Below are 17,606 nucleotides of genomic sequence, written 5' to 3'. Positions count from 1 at the left end.
TTTTTAATAAAGAGGCTACATAAAAGACAAATAACATTTGAACAAACAGATTATGAGCTACTAAAAGAAAATAAGATATAAAGAACCAACAATTTGCTAATTTAAAAAGAGAAAAAGAAGCGCAAAAGAAACAGCACTGAAAATACAACACTGACTTACAATAAATGTAAAACAAAAGAACGGAAGAAAAGTAATGTTACGTACATCCTTTACGATTCTTTGAAAGCTCGTACATGAGGACGTACTACACAAGAATAACAGTAGACAGGTGAAGCCTACAAGAAGAATTAAAATGAAAATAAAATTAAAGAAAATGCGTGACAGAATAGATTATCTTGCTTTCATCAAATGCATTATAGCTTTATTCAAAGCATTTGTAATGTTGTGATTCATACTTTGTGATTGCGTTATTTAGTTTACATTTCTTTGTTTCTTCCTCAGGCACTCGCTGCCATAGATAATGCTCTTCAGCTAAAACCAAAGGACCCAAAAATCATTTCTGAGCTTTATTTTAGTAAAGGGAATCAGCTACGGGAGCAAAATCTTCTTGAGGAGGCTTTTCAGGTATGGTGCTCCTTTATCAAATAATACTTTTAGGAACTAAATTGTTGAAATAATTGTCGTTGCATCCAATACAGACATTCTGATAGCAATGCAAAGTGGAACTATTTTTGAAGATTTCTGCCTTTGTCTATTTGATTCTTATCTTTAATGCTTTGGGATATAATTGTTTACAGTGAAAATTAGGATTCCACCCTACATGTACAGACACCGACAAATATGCAAATAACTGCTGATACTTTAAAATGTCATGTATAATTTGGTTACAGTTTTATTCTAGAAAAATAGAATGATCAGTCCCTGCTGGCTTTTTTAATAAGTGTTTTTCTAATAGTAAGCTGGACAGACTCCAAATTAGGTGTTAGTTAAAAGTGTAATCAATGCCCTATGCCCTGGTAAAGATATCCGGGTATTTTGCTTTTTAGACCCCTTGTTTTAGATCTCTGCTGGGGTCTGAAGCATACCAAGAAGGTACATCAATACATCTAATTACAATGACATGGCTTTCAATATTGTCCATGTGGTTGCATGCTTGCTGTAGTGCATAATGTACAGCTGATGTTTCCCGCTAAAACGTTCTCCAGCATTAGAGCAGAATATTGACAGATCATCCAGGTACTGAATGTTTGCCTTGGAATTTGTAACCATGGTTGGGGAGAGTAGGAGCCAACATCGCTGTGGTGCAGACCTATTCTTGGTCCTGAATTCCATGTCAGAATAAACCTCTTTTTACCACTTTAGTTACAAAGTGACAAGAAGTGCAATCTCAAATGCTACCCATGCATTCAATGATGTTTGCGCTGTATTACGCTAATAGACTTGTACTGCTGATTTGGTTTGTCTCTTGCTTCAATTCAACATGGAGTTCACAATCCAGAAAACCAGGGAGTGATTGCTCAATGCAATTGAAGAAACCACATTTTAGAAAAGGAAGCGAGGACAGCTTAGTTGGCTCAAGCAGGCAGTTAATGGTTTTGCTGTCACAAGGGAGCATAAGCTTCTGCTGTTCATTTCTTGTTGGAATTCGCAAGCATCACCAACAGCAATGCACAGCAAGCAATACTATGTGTGTCTGGACTAGGGGTGGATGAAAAATTCTGCTCCACCAGCGGAGTTCGCTGAGTTTCACCCACTCTGTGCTCTTGGCTGAGATTTTCCCCACGCACGGAACGTTAAGTTGGCGAGCGTGAGTGGGATTTTGCATCCCCTAGCGTGATTTTTAAGCGGTTGAATGCCTCCTGGTGAGATTTCTCAACGCGGACTGTTGCAGTAGGTCACTTCCATTTGCGTTGCGAAAGGTGGTGCTCACTGTGAGAAAGCTGCCACTCGAGTATAAAATCTACTTAAGCTGCAGCAAAGAAGCAGTGCTCTCTGGTGCATCACGTTGTGCCGGTCACGCTGATTTGACAGCACGGAACAAGCTCCCGGCCTAAAAGCCAGCGCAAGCAGTGCTACATGTCAAAATTCCACCATTCATGGAACTCTGCGGAATAGGGCAGTTTTTTGGTAATCCCGCAATGTCTGCCTAACCCTAGTCTGGACACATGCCGTATGATCAAATGTGACGGTACGTTTAGCAGCCATCTAACATGACCTAATTTTCTTCAAAGCAGGGAAAATTCACTTGTGTTAAAGGCGATATTCATAGCTGTCAAAAAATGGACTGTAGACTTCAATCAAGATAAAAAGCGCTTCATTTTAATGCAATGAACTCACATGTTAAACAACTCAAGAAGAAACTCTAGAAAAATATAATACTACATTGCTTCCTTTAAATGCTACTTATTAATTTAGTTAACAAATCAATGCCTGCTTCACACTTACTTACATTAGCCCTTCCTTATAATTTATTTGCTGCACCTGGTGAGCCAATAATATCCTGTTAAGAATGTAAAGAATACTGTGTTTACATTTGTTAACTATTGAGTATGTCAATAAAATTACTGATAACAAAAAGAAGAAATATTGCATGTTAGGACCTGAACGTCTGTGAGTATATAATCAGATGCAAAAGGGGCATGTTTCTGGTGATGAAGACATATGTGTTAAAGCCCTTGCAGATTTCCATGAACATTTATTTTCTACATTGTGTACTGCTATCACCTGGTTTAAAGTCTTTCATCATAAACAAGGAAACAATGAATCTGTAGATCATTGAGTCTGCATTGCAAACATTTTCATTGGTTGTAAATTTGAAGCATCTGACACCAAATTATGATGCACTCTAATAACCATAGTAATCAAGACTGACTTTAGGTGAACAGTGATGTATGTTTAACTGATGTTACGGCAATGGTGAGAAAATCCAACTATTCAGGAAAGTGGGCCAGAGCTGCTTTGTCAGGTGAAAACAAACCAGAGCAAGATTCACTGAACAACACGTCAAATACCAAAACAAGCAAGAATGGAAGAAGAGTGAAGGAATTAAGCCTGCCCACCTCTGATAAGTAATTATCTATATAGTATTAGGAAATATGTCATGGTAACACCAGAAATGAAAACCACATCAGATCCAAACCTAATTATAATGATGACTCATATGGTCTGGAAGTTGCGTGAGTAAATCAGGAGGGAGCCGGATAGTTGCCCTAGAATCAATATCTTATATGAATTGCATAGAAGACTGAATAGAGTTTGACACCAGACATTGCCCATGATTTGAACCTAATATCCAGCTCACCCCCACTGCTGTGGCCTCGCTATTCCTCTAACCATTGTTTTGGTCATTCTGCTCATTTTGCTTATTTGTTAACAATACTGTTACTATTTCTTTTTGCATAGTCATTGTTCTATCTTTGTATTCTCTTTTGCTTTGTTAACTGTGCTATTGTTTAGCCCCTCATAGTCCAATGCACTGTTTATCCTGTCTTAATTCTGTTGGTTATCTTTTTTTTGGTGGTTGTTTCTGTGTTTCACCATCACTCACCCGCTTGGTTTTTCTGCCATTTTTTCCCCCACTCTTTCCTTCCCCTGCTCTATCCTTCTGCTTCCCGCCTCTAGCCAAGCCCCACGCTGTGCCTCCCAGCGCCCCCCCACCCTCCCAGGACTAACTTGTGGAGGCCACAGCAGACACGCAATTGTGGCCGGTACACCCATTCCAGAATCATGGAAAGGGGCAGAAATTATAACAATTTTTAAAAAAGGTGATCGCCATGATCCTAGCAACTACCGCCCCATTAGTTTAATTGATGTTTTACAAAAGATTTTCGCCAGACATATTTTAAATAGGATTTTAATTTGGATGGAGGAGACGAAACTACTGTCAAAATACCAAGCTGGCTTTAGATCTAAAGTAAGCACAGTTGACCAGGTGTTCAGATTTATGTGTATTTGTTGGAAATACATAAAAATCAGACAGGGTAGTCTTTATGTTGCATTTATAGATTTAAGGGCTGCTTTTGATCTCGTTCCCCGGAAGTTGCTGTGGTCTACACTAAAGAAGTTAGACATCCCTGGCGAGTTACTTAATGAACTCATCAAACTCCATACAGGGAATTATGCAAAAATCAGATGGGGAAAAGCAGGAGAACTATCTAAAGCGATTCCTGTAGATAGAGGGGTGCGTCAAGGATGCGTATTAGCGCCCACATTGTTTTCACTGTACGTTAATGATATTCCAACATACCTGAGGAACTGTGCTCACGATTCCCCAAAATTAGTCGGTGAATCAATTACCTCCTTACTTTTTGCCGACGATACTATCCTTATCTCTCAGACCCCGAGAGGTTTGCAAAATTTGGTTAATACCTTCCATAATTATTGCGTGGAAAAGGGGCTAGAAATTAACCCAATGAAAACAAAATACATGGCCATAAACCCAACCAAAACGTTTAGGAAAAACTTGCTCTTAGAGAACCGCACACTGGAAAAGGTAGAACGTTTTAACTATTTGGGTTTGATATTAGATAACAAGCTGTCCTGGCAAGGCCAGCTAAATAAAAGCTTACTGTCTCTCAAACAGAACTCTTTCCCTATCCTAAAGGTGCACGGAGCAAGTAGCTCCAAAGCTATTACACCAGCACTGGAGGTCTTTAGAGCCAAGGCTCAATCAGCAGCCCTTTATGGTGCCGAGATATGGGGATACAGTAATTCTACCAAATTTGGGATGATAGAAAATACATTTGTGCGTAGTCTACTTAAAATACCGACTCGTACTCCAGTTGTCCCCCTGTTTTTAGACATCAATCTCAAAAGAACAGAGCACTTGGCTTCACTAAGACCCTTATTGTATTGGATTAGGATATGGTCAACCCCTGAGCTGATAGACTATAAGGATGGGTTGATCGAACTAATTAAAGTGGACGTGTATTTGAAAACCCCATGGCTGAAATATATTTGTACATCGTTTAAGAGATTAGGGCTTTTTACTTTTTGGGAGGAGCCCCATAATTTGACTCAGTTTTCCAAAAAACTCCTCAAGGCAACCTTTTGGTCCCACGTTAATGGTGAACTAACCCTGGGTTCTCGTATTGGTACTTTGACCCAGAATTTTTTAAACGCAAAAGATTCACCTAATTTTGAGGAATTTATGGATGAGATTGCTCCTCCCTTAGCAAAATCTCTCTATCTACAATTTAGGTATGGGGTTCTATTGTTAAACTCCTACACATGCAGGTGGGCTGGAGAAAATGGATTGGATCTGTGTACTATGTGTCCCCTTGGGGCTAGGGAAGATATTCCCCACATTCTTTTTTTCTGTCCGGCTTACAAGAAACCAAGGACCTCTTGGATTAAACCCCTCTGTAGGAATATGGGGATTGAGTCATATAAAGTAGCTGAGCGCATATTAAAATTCAACTCCTCCCAAGTAATGGTATATGGTATAAGTAGATATTTATTCAATGTATACCTTATTAGGAAACGCTGTGGTCATAAATTGTAATCATAGAAAGAGGAACCATGGACTACTTTAGTTACCAGATTATTCTCAAGTCTACCTCATTTTTTATATTACTTACTATAAGAATTCTGGCTTTTAGCTAATTTAATGTGTTATTTATATTTTATCTGGTATTGCTTAATCTTGGATAAATATTCACCATCATAAATTGTATGTAATTTGTTCACCATGGACTTATGTATTGTGTATTTGTATCATGGATTCATGTATTGTGTTTTATGTGTTGACTTTTATGGCTACTGTTAGCCGAAATAAAGTATTGACTGACTGACTATCTTTGTATTCTCTTTTGCTTTGTTAACTGTGCTATTGTTTAGCCCCTCATAGTCCAATGCACTGTTTATCCTGTCTTAATTCTGTTGGTTATCTTTTTTTTGGTGGTTGTTTCTGTGTTTCACCATCACTCACCCGCTTGGTTTTTCTGCCATTTTTTCCCCCACTCTTTCCTTCCCCTGCTCTATCCTTCTGCTTCCCGCCTCTAGCCAAGCCCCACGCTGTGCCTCCCAGCGCCCCCCCACCCTCCCAGGACTAACTTGTGGAGGCCACAGCAGACACGCTACCGGCACTCCACAGGCATGCCTGTCTGCATCCGTCACACCTGTATCGTGCCCAGCGTCAGGAACCCTGGAACTCCTGACTCCGGAAGCTGCACCACCGCCGAGCTCCGAGCCCTGGATAAAGGACTCTAAAACAACGACTGCTGCAACACCTCTCCCTGATCTCTAATTGAACCTTTCACCTGCCAGCACTGCCGCTTTTCCGGCAACACCAGAGCACCAGCACGCACAACAACTGCAACCATGCCAACCACAGCTACCCCAGACCATCTCCGCTGCCTCCTGCTCAATGCATGATCTCTCTGCAAGCACGCCACTGAGATATGGGACACCATCATGTCGCTCACCCCAACATCAGCCTCACCCGGACCTGGCTCAATCTTGCTTCCCGACATCGCCTCAGCAACTGCCGATGGCTACAAGATAACATACTGAGACCACATCAACAAACACGGAGGTGGGATCTTCATCATCCACAAGGAAACCATTCACTGCACCACCACCATTGACGATGCCACCACGATCAGAGAACACCTCATCTTTGAGCTCCAAACTGATGGCAAAACCACCGTCAGATGCACCCTCGCCTACAGACCTTCAGGACCTCACCCCAGCTACTGGACACCATCACCAATTTCATTGCCTCATTCACTATCAAATTCAACTACTACATCTTCCTTGGAGAACTCAATTTCCACCTCGATGATCCAAACGCTGCTAACCTCCTCGAAAAAGAGTTATGTATCAATGGGGTAACCCGGTAGACCACTGGACTCGGGTATAGCTAGGTACACAAAGAATTGTCACAGTGGAAACAAATTTGGAAATGTAAAAGAACATACATTTGTTAGCAATTCAAACAAATTTAGCGACAACACCTATTACTTGCATGTATGATCATCATTTAATTGATTATCCAAGTTTTCAGTCAAACAGAAGATCAGCAATTTAAATCAAAGCCAAAAACATCACAATATCAACATTTTCAAAGATATATAGGTGTAAGGTACGTGATAGGTGCAAGATTATGGGATTAGTGCAGGGCGTTGTGAGGGAGGGAGGTTGCGAAAAATTTAGGAACATCCACAATTCGTTGAAGAACCTAACCTGCCAGTTAAATGGCCACAAAATTTAAATCAGACAACACAGAATAAGACAGCAGTTGTACATTCACTGACAATCTCCTGTGTGGATTGAAGATAGAAGTAAGTCGACGTTTCGACCCCTATTAGAGCCAGCAAATTGGTTTGCTTGGGGTTGGGGTCTTCATCAGGACCAGGGAAAGGGCTTACACCTAGGAGCAAGGGTCAAAGATGAAAAAAACGTGAGGTGTGTCTATGGTAAACCATTATAATTAAGAGAGAAACAATGATAAAAATTACCAGCATCAGCAGCAAGCATCAAGCTGGAAAATTGGGAAGGGGCCAGTCAGTGCTCCTGGGAAAAAGGAAAAGAGACGAGGAATACTAAAACCATACTTAAAAACACAACGAGTGTCAGTTAAACCTGAGTCACCAGAAATACTCACCCAAGGTGTAGTATTCCAATACTCGATAAGTGAGACAAGGGAAGGCTGAGTAAATCAGCACAGACACTGATCCATTGGTGTCCAAAGCTGGAAAGAAAGGGGGGGGGGTTATTAATCTCCCACACTCGGATCCTGTCCGAGAACATAGCGCATATAAGGTTGATTAACTTAATATATTACGCGGGAAAAGGTGAGTGCGCGAAACAGAATTAAATCGCAGCGCATGTCAGGTGCGTCAATGGCCATTAACAGAACATACAGGAGTGTGGGGAAGACCATCTCCACATAGTGTGTGGCAAAACTCACTTATATAGTAACAGAACGGAGAGAGTCACTGAGTCCGTAGACTGCAACATACCTCGAGGGCCGCGCCGAGTGAACTGACAGCTAACCCTGGGCTTCGTCACATGACTATAAAAATACGGACTAGTCGCGCGCACAACCAGAATGGTTGCGCCTTGATTGGTGGAGACTCAGGGGTGTGTGTGGTCACGTGTTCGTATGTGATTACACATCGGAACCGGGCCGGGAGTCTTATAGCCGCAAGATTGCGTAGAAGAGAGAAGGAGGGAAGCGAAACCACAGAGGCTGCAGGCAGTAACATACCTCAAGGGCCGCGTGAGTCGGTCTGACAGCTAACCCTGAGCTGCGTCACATGATCATTTATATACCCAACAGACGCGCGTGCACCCGGTGAGATTGTGCCCTGATTGGTGGAAATTCAGGGGTGTGTGGTGTTAACTGTGCTGATGTCAGCTCGTCTAAAGCAGGGACCATTTGCTGGTTCTAGGTATCTCCGTATCATTTACTGCAGCAACCATATTATTGTATTGCTTTTTAGTACTGTGGTCATGTACCTAGAACCAGCTCACGCGGCCCTTGAGGTATGTTACTGCCTGCAGCCTCTGTGGTTTCGCTTCCCTCCTTCTCTCTTCTACGCAATCTTGCGGCTATAAGACTCCCGGCCCGGCCCGGTTCCGATGTGTAATCACATACGAACACGTGACCACACACACCCCTGAGTCTCCACCAATCAAGGCGCAACCATTCTGGTTGTGCGCGCGACTAGTCCGTATTTTTATAGTCATGTGACGAAGCCCAGGGTTAGCTGTCAGTTCACTCGGCGCGGCCCTCGAGGTATGTTGCAGTCTACGGACTCAGTGGCTCTCTCCGTTCTGTTACTATATAAGTGAGTTTTGCCACACACTATGTGGAGATGGTCTTCCCCACACTCCTGTATGTTCTGTTAATGGCCATTGACGCACCTGACATGCGCTGCGATTTAATTCTGTTTCGCGCACTCACCTTTTCCCGCGTAATCAACCTTATATGCGCTATGTTCTCGGACAGGATCCGAGTGTGGGAGATTAATAACCCCCCCCCCCTTTCTTTCCAGCTTTGGACACCAATGGATCAGTGTCTGTGCTGATTTACTCAGCCTTCCCTTGTCTCACTTATCGAGTATTGGAATACTACACCTTGGGTGAGTATTTCTGGTGACTCAGGTTTAACTGACACTCGTTGTGTTTTTAAGTATGGTTTTAGTATTCCTCGTCTCTTTTCCTTTTTCCCAGGAGCACTGACTGGCCCCTTCCCAATTTTCCAGCTTGATGCTTGCTGCTGATGCTGGTAATTTTTATCATTGTTTCTCTCTTAATTATAATGGTTTACCATAGACACACCTCACGTTTTTTTCATCTTTGACCCTTGCTCCTAGGTGTAAGCCCTTTCCCTGGTCCTGATGAAGACCCCAACCCCAAGCAAACCAATTTGCTGGCTCTAATAGGGGTCGAAACGTCGACTTACTTCTATCTTCAATCCACACAGGAGATTGTCAGTGAATGTACAACTGCTGTCTTATTCTGTGTTGTCTGATTTAAATTTTGTGGCCATTTAACTGGCAGGTTAGGTTCTTCAACGAATTGTGGATGTTCCTAAATTTTTCGCAACCTCCCTCCCTCACAACGCCCAGCAACATTCAACACTGTATCCCACCACACTGTTATCGAGAGGCTTCCCCACAATGTAACTCAAGGAAGAGCCGTCAAATGGATCGCCTCCTTTCTCACCGGATGAACCCAGAGAATCTGCCTCCCTCCTTTCATCTCCAAACAGAAGAGCATCGTCTGCGATGTCCCTCAAGGCCCTTCCCTCAGCCCCTTTCTGCTCAACACCTAAAGGACCCCCTGGCCAACATGGTCAGAACCCATGGAGTAAACATCATATCCTACGCAGACGACAACCACCTCATCCTCTCGCTATCAGAAGATTCCTCAAGGGCCAACTTCCACAGGTGCTTGACAAGCATCGCCGACTGGATGAAAGACAACTGCCTGACACTCAACACAGGCAAAACGAAAGTTCTGATCTTCGGGAACAACACCTCCTCGTGGAACAACTCCTGGTGGCCTTCCGAACTGGGACCCTCACCCACTCCGACAGACCACGCCCACGCCCACATACTCAGCATTATCCTGGACACCAAGCTCACCATGAAAAACCAGATCAATGCAGACTCCTCTGCCTGCTTCCTCACTCTTTGCATGCTCTGCAAGATCTTCTAGGGGCTCTCCATCAGCATCAGATCAATCACTCAAGCCCTAGTCACCAGCTGGCTGGATTATAGCAATGCACTCTATGCAGGGATTACCTTGCACCTCCTGAGGAGAGACCATGCAGAATTCAGCAGCAGACTCATTCTCAACCTCCCCAAGCGGACCCACATCGCCCCCGCCTCAAGAAGCTCCACTCACTCCCCTTTCAGAAGAGATGCTACTTTAAGATGCTGATCCCCACCTACAAAGCCCTGCACAACCAAGGGTCAGCATACATCAGCCATTGCCATAACTTCCACCAACCCACCAGATACTTGTGCTTTGCCTCCCTTTCCCTCGCCCACACCACTGGCATCCATTGAAGCAACTGCGGAGGATGCTTCTTCCCCTGCCTTGCAGCCAAGTCCTGGAAATCAGGAAAGGACTCAAGACTTGGCTGTTCAACTGAGCCCTGCCTATGCAGCAGGACTCTCATTGCCTGGATATCCTATGCTGGATAGCCACGCTTTACAAACCTGGTTTAATTGATAAAGGGCAGTGAGCCTTCCTTGAAGGTTCATATGTGAGAAACTTGCAGGTATTTATATAAATTACAAGACCATAATTCGGTGAAGGGGACCGACAGGTGTTAAGTTTGTATGTTTCAGGTGACATGGGTTTTGGAGATGTAGAAATTTCCAGGCAATGTCACACTTTGGGAGTTTGTTATTGAAAAACAAAAAATGTTTAAATGTTTGGTAACCAGCAGCCATGGCTGACTGTATGATCCATCAATTCTATTCTTAGTCTCCCACGGCCAAAGAAAATAGGAGCTACTAAAGCTATTTTAAACATTTTTAAATCGCAATGTGCACCGGTAGCAACCTATGGGGCCGAGATATGGGGTTTGGCTAAGACTCCTAGTATTCAAACTGAGGAAAATCGATTCTGTAGGAAACTCCTTGGAGCCCCCATTGCTACATCGGAGTATATCTGTCACTGCGAATTAAATTTGCATTATATAACAGATTTTATAGCAACGAGACCTGCCTTGTTCTGGCTGGCAATTTGGAGGAATACAGCGTCCTCTTTAACTCATGAAATTATAAGAGATTGTCTAAATTGTCAGAAAGGGTTGAGAATTCCATGGCTTGCTGGTGTTTTTAAGTTACTATGTAGTGTGGGCAAAGGTCATTTATTTACTGATCCTACTAAGATTGAGCCCACAGATAAAAATGAAATTAAGCTTGCACTGTATGCACTTTATAGTAACAGGAGACTGAAAGTGGAATTAACCAAATCAACTGTCCAGGCCTATATAAACAAAGACTTGTTTACCAATGATAAATTGGGAAAGATCATTATTGCTTCGTCTAAGGGCAGGTACTGTCAGATTTCTATTATGTTTTCCATTAGGTTATTTTTCTTCGAAATCAGATAATATGTTATGCCCATGTGATGGAGTGAGTTTACAAAATGATTTACATTTCTTCTTTTTTTGTAAATTTTATTTAAAATATATTAAATGGTTTTTACTCCCATATTTTAAAAAACAAAGACCACTTTCTCTGGAACAATCTTATGTGATGCTGCTCACCCTGGAAACTGATGAATTGATTTTTCGTGTTAGCACCATTTTGAGAGTTGTAACTTATGTACGCAAAACAATGGAAAACCCTTGAAATATTTTTTGCGCAAAATAATATGTGACCATGTATTGTGTGTTGTACAAATATATACTGGTATTATATTTGGGTCTGTATATATGCGATTGCTTTTATGAATTTGAAAAATTCGAATAAAGATGATTTGAATTGAATTGAATTGATCCATCAAATGTTTCCTACATGATCATAGTTCCTATCAATATACAGAGATCCCCATGGGTCATGCACATCTCCAAATTTGGGAACACTTTTGGAAATTATCAATACTAAATTCTGGCTTGGCAGAATTGTGCGTAAATTTGGTTAGACTATTTTGCATCAAAAGAAGACAGTTCTGGAGAGCCCGAATCAAGCCAACTTGTAACCAAATAAATCACTGCTTGATAAGGGGGACCAAAAATTATAAGCTAACAATTTCATGTTGCAAAGTCTGTTGAACTTGAAAAGCTGAAAAGACTGAAAACATATAAGAGACACATGATTGCTCCCAGCCCGATAAAGTGTAATGATATTATTTTAAGTTTATCCTTGACTAGATTCTTTAATGCTTTTCTAGAAGACTGGACTGTTCCCCTGAGGAACAGGGTTAAGGCTGATTTGCATTTGGCTGGGTCTGAACTGGGGTGGCGAAGTGAGCAATGATGGATTTAACCCAGATCTGTGACTGGGGGTGAGTGTCTGAAAAGTTTCAGCGCTCCGTCCATCATCTCCTTGTGTTTGCTTTCTAAAAGAAGTTGCAATATCTCACACCTGTTAAAAAGGAAGAGTGGCACACATTTTTAAAAACAGTAACCAAAATAACTTAATCATTTACCAATTTCCTTGATTAACATACATCTAAATGTTTTTGCCAAAACTATAGATGACCAGCTGCAGGACTGAACAAATGAAAATGGGAAGATTGACCAATGCCAATGTGGCTGAATTTTGACAATCAACAAGTGCTTGAATGCATTTCTTATCCCTTCGAGAGCAGCCTTTGTACACATGGATCTAAAAACACCCTTTAACAGAAATGTTCCATTCTAGACTTAGATAAGGCTGTGCTAAGATTCATTAGTGTACCTCACAAATGCACAAGTGAGAAAGTACGAAAAAAGAAACCAACTACAGATCTTGCATTATTGAAAGGGGTTTGTTCTCACCCTCCAAAGATGCGATTGATGCATATTGAAAATAAAACCCTAACCCAGGTCATATGTTAACACTACCTAGGAATTATCTTTATCACTTTTGCAGCCTGATCAAATAAAGAAAGCAGCTTGGCCAAACTAAGCATAAACCATGGAAGAATATGAAATAACAGTTGCACTAAGAATATGCAAAGCCAAATCAGTGTCAAGAGCTAAATGTGGTGCAGAAATTTGGGCCTACCGTTTTTATGACACTTTGAATATTGTGCAAAACAAGAGTAAGAAAAGTCGGTTGAGCCTGCTGCAAAGTACCACAAATGACGTCGTAACCTATGAACTGTGGATTATTCCAGTGAATATATTCTTGAAATTCATCCTGCATTACTCTGGAAACACATGTGGAAGAAAGAGCTACCCAACTTGATCTTGCAAGTAGTCCACAAAATGGGAGTTAGTGATCAAATCTCCAAAATCCCATGTTGTAAGATCCAACTTAATCTTCACTATCTGGTCTGATGACTACTCTACAGCATGCCTCAATAACCTTAAAGCTGTGGATGACTTTCACAATTAATTACATTTAAACATTAACTTAAAAAAAACATTCTTTAGATGTGTACAGCCCGTTTGAAACAACAATGAGAGGGCCTGAATTATATGTGACTATCACAAATTTAATGACTGACTGAGCACTACTAACAGATGTGAGATCAGGAACCCTTCTCATGCTAGTAAAAATAATATACAGAAACATAATCCCTACCTCATATCTGTTCAAGATAACTCTGTCCCTGCCATGGTTTTAGTTTGGAATCCCCACTAACATTCATTAATCTGCACTAAACATAAGACCCAACACAATCCAGAGGATCCACAACAGATGAAGAACACAAAACTAAATAAATTGGACCAAATTTATGCTAAATCCAAATACATGACTAAATGACAAAATTCTTCACAAGCACTATCAAAGATTAATGCCTTCCTAAATGTCAGCATACCTCCTAGGTTACTTACATCTCTTCCCCGTCCATGTCGTCTATACAGTATTTCCCACACACAGTCTTTTTCACAATCTAAGAAACTGTTGCTAGATTACATTTAATCCATATTTTAAGATCACCACTACAGGTGCATCCTTGTACTTCCGTGATTGGCTTAGATTTTGAAAAACCCATATCTACTCTGTAAACAAACTCAGATGTCCCACCCTCCCATGCCCTCTCCCAATCTCCTATTATCTTTTTTGTATTTGCATAACAACCTTTCTTGCACATTTGTTAAATTACTGGTTAAATTCTAAACAACCCAGTTTGAATGTATTCCCATACATATATCTCCCACCTGTCAGTCCTTCTACACTATTCTTCCTTTCCCTTTCCACTTTAACATCATTACAGTGCCAGTCCTGCATAATGAACCCTTTATCTTGCCATAAAGAGTCAATATAGTGGGCTATACCAGTCATACCCAGGATAAACATTGCACATATACAAGTGTCTGCCAACACTACTGAACAATAAAACGCATGCTAACACACAGAAATCTTCTTACAATTTAAAATAGATTTGAAGAGGATGTCATGTGTATGCAGACAGATAGGAATCGCTGGGTATGTTGCAAAGACAAATGTAATGCAACCACCTGAGATCAGTCTAGGAGCCAGCTGCTGTCACCAGGCACCGACTGAAGATTGAAGGACACATTATGTCTAATGCACATTTATTAACAGAATCACTAAAATAGAAATGTGCTTCTAGTTCACTAAATATTAATTCTTTAATGGCATTTGTAAATTCCTGGTATTTGCTATTTTGCACCACTTGGCATTGTGCAAATGGCGCATAGCTCCAGAATCACAAAAAAATCTCAAATATTTTTGGGAATGAGCCACTAGTGGTATTTTATCCAGTTTTTGAGGCCACATCCCCTGAAGGATAAGGCAAATTAAAACTAGTTTAGCAACACTTTCCCAAACAGAAGAATGATTTAAACTGCATTTTTTTAAATAGGAAACCAAGAATATTAAGGCTTATAGACACAAAAAGAATGAGGGAATGGGAAAGAATGATATAGACATCTAACATTTCTTCCCAAGATAAACCAATACAAGCGGCACTTATTTTTTAGAATAGAAATAAACGCTTACAACTATAAATCATGATCAACAACAAGAAAGAAGCAAGTGGCACCAGAGGCACAAGGTGATAAGAAAATGTATCGGCATGGAAAAGGTAGTAAGGGCCATAGGCATCAACAAATTTCCCATAGACACAGAATGGGAAAAACCCTTTGATGTATCTGGCCCTAAATGTGTGGAACAGACGCAAAAAAGAAACTACAAAGATAGGATGTGGACAGATGCAGGGATGAAAAAAACAGAACTGACATACCAGCTGGCCGCCTGCATACCATGTAATTTCTATGTGAGGGAAAAGGCAAACTGGGTAGACATGACATTTGCACATATGTTGGACGGCACATTGTTTATGATAGGCGCACTACACAGCAGGCCACACTGTAATGAGAACAGAGCTAGAGAGGACGCAATCTAGTGTCCCTTGCTTATTAAAGGGCCCAAAATCTCATTTCAAGTAACATTTAAAAAGCTTGATGTGTTCCCAAGTGCTGAGAGACTGAGAAGCAGGCTTTCATTACTCGCACATAAGTGTCTGTAAGTTGGGGAAGGCATCAATTTCCCTTTCATGGCAAGATGCCTTTGATAGCATATTTTATGTTATGCTTTGGTGGTTATAGTAATCAGACAAGTTTTCATTCTAACAGCATCACAGGTCCGTGTTATGAAGTAATTCCAAGTTTCATGTAACTTCAATGTATCCCTGGATCAGCACGGTTGTATGACGGAGGCATGCAAGGATAAACCATGCATGCCTCTACAACGCTGCCCAAACAACAAATGCGTCTGAACAACGCATTCCTTTACCATGCACACCTTTACCACGCATGCCTTTACCACATAATTTTGTGGTAAAGGGTTATGTGTGGTAAAGATTACACCCCAAACCGAGCCCTAAAAACTACCCCGACTCCCTCTGAGCCCTAAAATTTACCCCAACCTCCTGAGCCCTAAAAACTACCCTGACCCCCTGATGAGCCCTAAAAAACCCACACTCGAGCCCTGAAAACTACTCTGACCCCCCCCCCCCGAGCCCTAAACACAAAAACTACCCTGGAACCCTAAAATTACCCCAACTCTGGGCCCTAAAAACTATCCCCAAACCCTTAAAACTTGCCCCCACCCCCAAAAACCCAGCCTCAGCCCCACTTACCTGATTGCGTCCTCTCCCGATCCTTCCTCTTCCTGTGTCCACCCATCCCAGCATCTAGACCGCGCATTGCCTTAACCAGGCATTTGTGTGATCGAGGCACATGTGTGGTTAAGGCAAGCGTGGTTCCGCTTGCAGGGAAACTGTCCGCATGGCTCAGCCTGCGTTGTGAATGCTGTTTCCCGATCTGCACAGCTTCAGTGTGACTTCTCATGTCATGTGGAGTCATCCAGGTAGAGCCTTGAGATGATGCTGTATGCGCCTTAACCCTTAATGCAGGCTTTTAGAATCCTAAAAGTCTGTGGATCTATCTTGAAAAAGGAAAGTCTGCATGGGCGGCACTACTTCAGATTGGGTTTGAAGGCAGGCAATAAAGAAGATAAAATGGCACCAGATACTTTAGATGCAATGGCTTTCTCAAGTTGAATGTCATAAACGTTTGTGTTAACTCACTATTGGCTACTGATGAAGCCGGATTCTTATCTACCTTACCATCACCAAGAATCCTCTCAGGTCGCCAGGATCTTTTTATCTGCTAAATAGTGTAGAGGGGAAGAAATCAAATTTCAACACATAATCAATCAAATCGAATTTAAACTCTAAAAGGATCACTGACTCCAAATCTCAAATTTTTAGGGATTTATTACAAAGCCAAAAATAACTGCACATACAAGCACCTCAGCACGAGGTTAAGAAAATAAATGGGCACTAATACGAAAAATATCCTACGCAGGAGTCTCATCCGACTCAGAATAAGAAGAATAGTCAGCTCTAGTAACATCAGGCAAGCGATAATCACTCCAATCTCTACATTAGAAGTCATTAACCTAAGAGAAAAATCAGTTAATCTATCCCTACTCTATTTCTAAGGTGACATCCCTACTTAGCATTTTCCCTCCCAGGCAAGAGAGTAAAAGGTGTCAGAAGTGAAGACTTCCTTAGAAGTACACTCACTTAGTCAGAGCTCGTTCTAAGATGCTCCTTCTAGCTCCCCATCTAAACCTCAACTGCTCAACCCACAGGGTACTGTCCCTAATTAAAAATCTCAAAAACACAGAACACGCCCTCCGGCACACCTCTTCAGCCATGTCTTCTCCCAGTGATTTTCCAGTGAAACTTGTCTCCCTTCCAACTACGGTTTACTCGTCCTTGGGTCCCAGGCACCTTCTTCGCCGAAAGTATCATCCCTACATTCCAGTATACTCCCATATCGGCTTCTTGGGCCATCCTGACTCCTGAAACAAAGAGTTAGTTTCTCTAATGAGCTAGGTGTCCTTGCACCTGCAACAGAAACATGGGAACGAGAAACTTTCCACTTCTCTGAGATTTTCTAACGTCCTGAACCCCAAAGCCTTACCAAAGGAAATCATTTTCGGCCTACAATATTTAGCTAACATGAGAAACAAACAGGCCCTTCTCTTAACGTATGTGCGATCAGG

At 41.7% G+C, this 17,606-nt stretch overlaps 1 protein-coding gene across 1 annotated transcript in view; it reads left to right on the top strand.

Moving 5' to 3' along the window:
* Window positions 1-17,606, top strand: part of TMTC1 (transmembrane O-mannosyltransferase targeting cadherins 1) — a 1,415,052-nt gene that overhangs the window by 1,351,086 nt on the left and 46,360 nt on the right. The window contains exon 18 of the mRNA XM_085652351.1: window positions 442-564. Within this exon, the coding sequence (XP_085508477.1) occupies window positions 442-564 (123 nt within the window). The remainder of the gene's footprint in view (window positions 1-441; window positions 565-17,606) is intronic.

Source organism: Triturus cristatus, chromosome 4_1, assembly GCF_964204655.1.
Source record: "Triturus cristatus chromosome 4_1, aTriCri1.1, whole genome shotgun sequence".
NCBI classification, from domain to species: Eukaryota; Metazoa; Chordata; class Amphibia; order Caudata; family Salamandridae; genus Triturus; species Triturus cristatus.
This window is presented reverse-complemented; position numbering and strand designations above follow the sequence as displayed.